At 44.6% G+C, this 6,551-nt stretch overlaps 1 protein-coding gene across 1 annotated transcript; it reads left to right on the top strand.

The window, feature by feature from the left end:
* The first annotated feature begins 3,650 nt into the window (after positions 1-3,650).
* On the top strand, positions 3,651-5,861 carry LOC119280985 (homeobox-leucine zipper protein MERISTEM L1-like). Its single transcript, XM_037561648.1, has 4 exons — positions 3,651-3,717; positions 4,571-4,854; positions 4,935-5,052; positions 5,299-5,861. Exons 2-4 carry the CDS (start codon positions 4,577-4,579, stop codon positions 5,548-5,550), a joined length of 648 nt encoding a protein of 215 aa, XP_037417545.1. The 5' UTR covers positions 3,651-3,717; positions 4,571-4,576; the 3' UTR covers positions 5,551-5,861.
* Positions 5,862-6,551: the final 690 nt, after the last annotated feature.

Here is a 6,551-nt window from a genome sequence, read left to right as displayed (position 1 = left end):
AACCTCCTTGGAATTTCTTCTTATTCTTTGCATTCAACATGTACCGGTCCCTTATAATGTGCACCAAGAAAGCAAATCGCAACTCCATCCTAACTGATGAAAAATATAGACGCAAAAAGCACACTAACCGGGCAAACCAACTCGAACTGTTGAAATGCACAACTAAGCTCAATCCAAAGAGGAGGCATGACTTACCCCTCAGGAACCTAGTCGTGGATGTTGCGGATCTCCAGCCTGATGCCTGCCTCACCAAATATTCCGGGGTCGCCGCTGCTCGCGATTTTGCCCTGGGTTTCACCAACGTACTTCAAACAGGTCCACGAGCCCCCCACCTATCAGCGCTCTGGCAGGGCGCACGGAAGGAGGCCGCGCCACGGGTAGAGTAGGTGGCGGGCGCCCCACCTGTGGCATCGCAGGAAGGTGGCGGGCAGAGCAGGTAGCAGTGGAGCAGGACGGCCGCAGCCGCGGCCGCAGCAGTGTAGCTGGCGGCTACGCTGGTGGCGGCGGCGGAGCAGGACGGCCGGCCGGCGGACGGGACAGAGTGGGCGTCGAGTTCGCAGGTTAGAACCCTAGGATTGATTTGCGGATTTTGTTTCACGGTCCCACATGTCAGCTCGGAACCCACATCCACGCGGTCCCACGTGTAAGCTCCGAACCCACTACCAGTTATGCTGGCGGATGGAATGGACTAAAATCTGGCCGTTTGACCTTGTCATAGTAGCTGCGCATGGACTAGGGGCAAAATTGAGCACGATTTGCCACTGAGGGCAAAACTAAGCACATGGACACCACTGAGGGCAAAAGGATAATTAACCCCAAAACATTATATCATTGAAAATTATGTTCAAATACGAATCCGACGATATATTTTTTGTTGACATGGACTAACATTTTGTCAGTTAAATTGGTAAAAGTTTAGCACAAATTACATAGGGGACTAATAAACCAGGACAGCGGTACTCTAGAAGATTCCAATAAGTGATGGGAGAGGCCAGGGGGGCACCCCTAGCCCTCCATGAATCCAAGCCATGCAACCAGGGGCCGACCCTCATGGAGTAGACACGTGGGGCCCCCTAGCACCGCCTTGCGATGATTCCTTTGCCCATAAACCCCATATTTTTTGAAAACGTCTGTACCATATTACCATGATTTTTTCCGCCGCCGCAAGTTTATGTTCCGGGGAGATCTAATCTGGAGGCCTATTCCGGCATCCTGCCAGAGGGTGAATCCATTGCTACAGCCATCTCATCAACCTTGCTACCACCAAGAACATGTGTGGGTAGTTTCCTTAGGACGTTATGGTCCATAGCCGTAGCTGGATGGCATCCTCTCTCTCAAGTAATTCAATACAAAGTTCTGGTGAGGTGCCTGACATGATTGACATCAATAAAATGTAATCGGTGGTTATGTTTGTTAGAATATGATGAATTGATACTTTATTATCAGATTCTTCATTGAATTATATTGAATCTTATGAAGTTTCTTTGCTCCACAAGTGTATGCTTTTCAATCTATTTTTCGTCTCTGGCCATGATTGGTTGGTAGTTCTTCATAGATATTTGTGCATGGTAGTGAGCTCAACCTTGCGGTGAATTTGATCCTGTTGATAAGGGATTGGACACATATTGTGTTATTGCCACTAAGGATAAATGATAGTTTCTTTATCACTTACATATATATGATAGTTTTATTGTCTACACTCTTCCCTCATACTAATTGCAATGCTTTTTTTATTATAAACTTAATGTTGGATAGTAGGCTTGGGTGGAGTATTAGTTGAAGATGAAGTTGGATAACGATCTACAAATCACGGACGTAATGCCTATGCAAGATCATGCCATGAATGATCATAGTCATTACTCCTATAAAGGATGCTGGAATACCCGCATCCTTGGGCTCCTCGCGGCGAAGAGAGGCTCATGGTCGTCGGTCCTCATTTGGCTTGCGGCGGGAGCCTCTCAGGGCCGATGCAAGCCGTCCGATCTGGCCGGACAGCTTGCGCGTGGGCGACCTGGATGGATGGTCCATGACGGATGGACCGCATGCCAGACTGAGGTCACCGCCCTTGGGTGGTTCTCGACATGGACCCGCCCCCGTGTGGTGGCATATCCGGACACTCCTGGTGGTGTGTATACCCCCTGTCGGGCCAAAGCCATGGGGCTGAGTCGGGTAGCGTCTGATCCGATTAACTTGGTTGGATGGTCCATGATAGGTGGACCTCTTAGTGCGCCAGGGGCCATCGTCATTGGTGTCGGATCACGCGAGAGATCCACGGGCTATGAGAGCATACGTGTCATCGGTTGCTTTGTGGCATGCAGCGGTAGCCTCTCGGGGATGATCTGATTCGTGTGATCTGCTCGGCCGGCTCATACCCGGGAGACCCGGCTGGGAGGTCCTTGACAGGTGGACCGCCGGGTCTGCCCGGGGCCACTCTCATTCGCCAGCGCCCGTTGGTTCTTGCCCGCGCGGGGGAACAAAGGCCCGCCGCCGGTCGAAAGCCACGTTGTTGGGTCAGATCATGGCGGGCCCAGGTGAATCAGCTGGTAAGTGCATGACAGGTGGGCCAGCCAGCGCATCCAGGGCCATCGTTATTGGGGTCGGGTTGCTTGAGTGACTTGAACATTGACACTGGTGGTGTGACCGGGGAGGGAAATGTGCTAGAAATTGATTAGTGAATCATGATATACGCTTCTCTTCATCGGCGATGGTTGCTGCTCTAGTTTAGTGGTCCTATGAGGCCTTCCCATGAGGACTCCCGTCTAAGTACTACAACAAGGTTTGGCCGACATCAGTGAGAGAGGGGCGATGATGGTGGCACGTCTTCAGCTCACTCCAGTGCTTGTTGTTGTCGCCGACCAAGATGTAATTTCTATTAGTCCTGGTATTATTTGTGCTCCCTTAATAGTGGATGAATAAATCGGAAGTTTTTTTCCAAAAATAACATACATTGTATGTTGTATTGGCTGAAGAACTCTTTATGTCCATGTATATCTTGTTGGTCTACAACATATAATGGATCAGAACCACCCGTTTATGTCCATGTATATTATGTATATATATAATGAGAACCACCCTTTTTCAATTATTTTAATCATATAATATATTGTTATAATTATGGCAATATTCACTCCACAAATAGGCTTAATTAGTATTAATTATGCCCTATATATAGGACATGCGGCAACTATCAAAATCCATGGCATCTCAGCCTTATATTTGGATACAAGTTATTGTTGGTGTTCTTTTCTATTGTGTGCATAGAAAGTGTTTCTTCCAAGAAAAACATACTCTATACGTATTATTGACTGAAGAAATCTTTATGTCCATGTATATCATTTAGATTTACAAATATATTATCGATCAAAGTCGTTCTTTTCTATTAATTTTATGAAGAAGCAATTTATATTGTTTTAATATCATAATATATTGTATCAATATGCCAATATTCACTCCACAAATATGCTTAGTGAGTATTAAATATGACCTATATATAGGCCAATGCAAAATCCATGATATATGAGCCTTATATTTGGATACAAGTAATTGCTTGCATTAATCATGGGTTATGGCATAAATTTTGCATGCTGCTCACGGCTTTAAATTCGGACGGTCATAGCTACTTTGCTGAATGAGTTTGATATATCAGTAGGAACAAAACAGATTCCTGTACTTTTTCGCCTACCGAAGTTCTAAGGAGGTCGACAACCGAAGCCAGCGGTATTTCCTTAAGCCGTTCATCTAGTAATGTTTATACCCTTCTACTCTAGTTATCCTTGGATATATAGCTTCTAAAGTTGAGCAGGAATCCTCCATGACATCTCTTATCCCTTGTATTCTTGGAAGAAAGGTAGATCCACCATGGAATGAGTGGATACACAAAGAAAGTAGCATTTCATCATTTTGCTTGGGAGATGGCTAGGATCTTGCTAACATAGATCTGATTGTATATATTCATAGATCTGATTGTATTATTCTGCCTATGATGCTATTATTTATTCTAATATGATTTCCCTTGCATAGTATATTTTAATTTCTTGCTTCTGCAATTGTAGGAGTAGTTGGTACTTATCTTATTGTATGTAAGGCCTTGTTTAAATATATCACATACGGAATCTGTAGATAGATACCAATGTATATATAGATAGAGTAAGGTTTTTCTGATACATATAAAAGAACACGATGAGATAGAAAGTAATAGTTTTGCGATAGTGAATTGAGGAATATGTAGGGCATATATGTTTAGAAATTATTGAAGTAATCAGCGGTAGATAATCATGAATATGTGATAGTGAATTCAGGAAATTATGTCAATATATTTCTGAGAGTAATTTAAGTCTACTTGATTACATCTTGGTCTAGGAAACTCATACAGATGAATTTTAAGTATTCTTAATGTGGAGTAACATCCGACTGCGTTGGAAATTAAAATCTAAATCTAAATGTACTACGTTGCCAACTAAAGTCTACTTGATTTCTTTTTTCACTACTGCATTCTTTTTTCTTAAGATATTTGTTCATTGTTACCTTTAACTCTACACATGAGAATATATATTTTGTTTCATGATAACAGATCACCATGGATGGGGAGTTGCCAGAATACGACAGTGATGTGCAAAATATGTTGGATCACTTCATCACAAGCGAACAGGGCCACCTACCCCCGCACGAGCATGGTGATGAGATGCATGACCTGCTGGGAGCCACTACCAACATGGGCAACACTGACGATGCCAACGCTGCTGCTGCAGACAAAGGCAACAATAACGATGAAGAGACCAATCATGTGCAGAGAATGGTGACAAGGCGTGCAAATTATAACCGTCTCCGTGGAGAACAAATCCAACAACTTGAAGCGTACAATACATACTCAATCAGTGTTTCTTACCTATCAAAAAACATGTGTACTAATCCATTTTCATTAACGTGATATGTAGTGTGTTCCAGAAAAGCCCTTATCCAGATGCAGAACTCCGGAAAGACCTTAGCGAGAGGCTTCACATGAGTGCCCTGCAGGTCAAGTTTTGGTTCCAAAACAAACGCTCCTCTAGCAAGGTATGTATTCCATTCTTTTCCACAGTGAATTTTCCACAATGAATTAAATGAGATTTGGCCACATGGGTCACCTAAGACATGCAGCTATGCAAGTTTTACTGTTAAACAATACAAACTCCACTAAAAATAGTAGCATTATTGGTCATCTAATATTACAATGTAGTACTATAATCCCCTCGTGAACATGGTAGCATGCATACATTGCTAACCCCTAAAATGACGCATAACTGAAATTAATAAATGCAGGGCAAGAGGCAACTACAGGACACCAAGAATCTTCAGGGAGAGAACCAGATGCTAAAAGATGAAAACCAAGCCATCAAGTGGGTCGTTGAAAACAAGACATGCCTCAAATGTGCAGGGGTGAGGCTAAAAACTCAGGATACCTCGGAGCACCAACGCCTATGTACAGAGAATATGAGGCTCAAGGAAGAACTCCGCCGTGCCACCGCCTATCTTAAAGAACTCAGCATGAGGCCCCAATTTACCCGCGACTAAGCACAGCGTCTTCTGTGTTAGTCAACATCGCATGAACCCTAGTTTCGCTTTATTCCTCGGCTAGCAAATAATGCGCCATGTTGTGTGTGTATGTACACGACTTGGCTGCTGGTTTATTTCTTTATATGTAGACTGTTGTGGTTACTATATGGGATGGCATGAGGCCTAGCGATTGCGGCAGCAATGTTGGGGTTGTGGAGTGAGTGGCTTCGGGATGGCATTGCCATGAAGCTCGGTCCAACTAATGTCTTTCTCCCTTCCTATTTGTAGCTGAACGGCTCAAGTAGTGGCCAATTAAATGAATAGACAAGCAAAAACAAAAATTCTGCTAGTTGAATGCCGCACAAGAATTTTGTGTCTTGTAACATTTCATCGTGTGAGTGTGTCATTCATTGAGATAGCTTTTACCTCCTTCTCAGCAACAAAAAGTGGTATGAGATCATTGATCCTGTTCTGGAGCCTTTGCTTGCCATCCACACACATACTTCTCGGTGCGTGCACCTAGAGAGTCGTGCCCGGAGCTGGATGACACGGACCTGCGGCGAGCTACAAGTAGTAGTACAGAATTCGGTGAACCGGATGGTCATGCCCAACAATTATGCCAAGTTGGCTCCTTTGTCGTGAATGAATCGGCAAGTGTTGGGCTGCTGCAAGGCCGTGGAGCACATCACAGTCAGGGAGCGTGACGACGGGAACGCACTGGCGACCATCCACCAGCTAGCTACGCACCCGGATTATGTGCTGAAGAAGAAGAATACGACATGGCCATCAATGGCCCCAACGGACATGCACTGCTTCTAGCAGGCACTGTCATATTTTTAGACAAGGAAGGAATTTCCCTGCATGCCGGCAGCCAACGGTTCATGGATCGGATCGACTCAGCGGTTGGTAGAAAGCAGTCAGAGCGAGCAGCCAGCTTCTGGCTGCAGTGCGTGCATTCTTAATGTTATATAGGAGTACAATCACTGCAGCGGCAAAGGAAAGACACCAATTACTCGGGG

This window comes from Triticum dicoccoides, chromosome 3B, assembly GCF_002162155.2.
Source record: "Triticum dicoccoides isolate Atlit2015 ecotype Zavitan chromosome 3B, WEW_v2.0, whole genome shotgun sequence".
In the NCBI taxonomy this organism is placed as follows: Eukaryota; Viridiplantae; Streptophyta; class Magnoliopsida; order Poales; family Poaceae; genus Triticum; species Triticum dicoccoides.
Note: the sequence above shows the minus strand (reverse complement) of the source record. Positions and strands in the feature narration are given on the sequence as shown.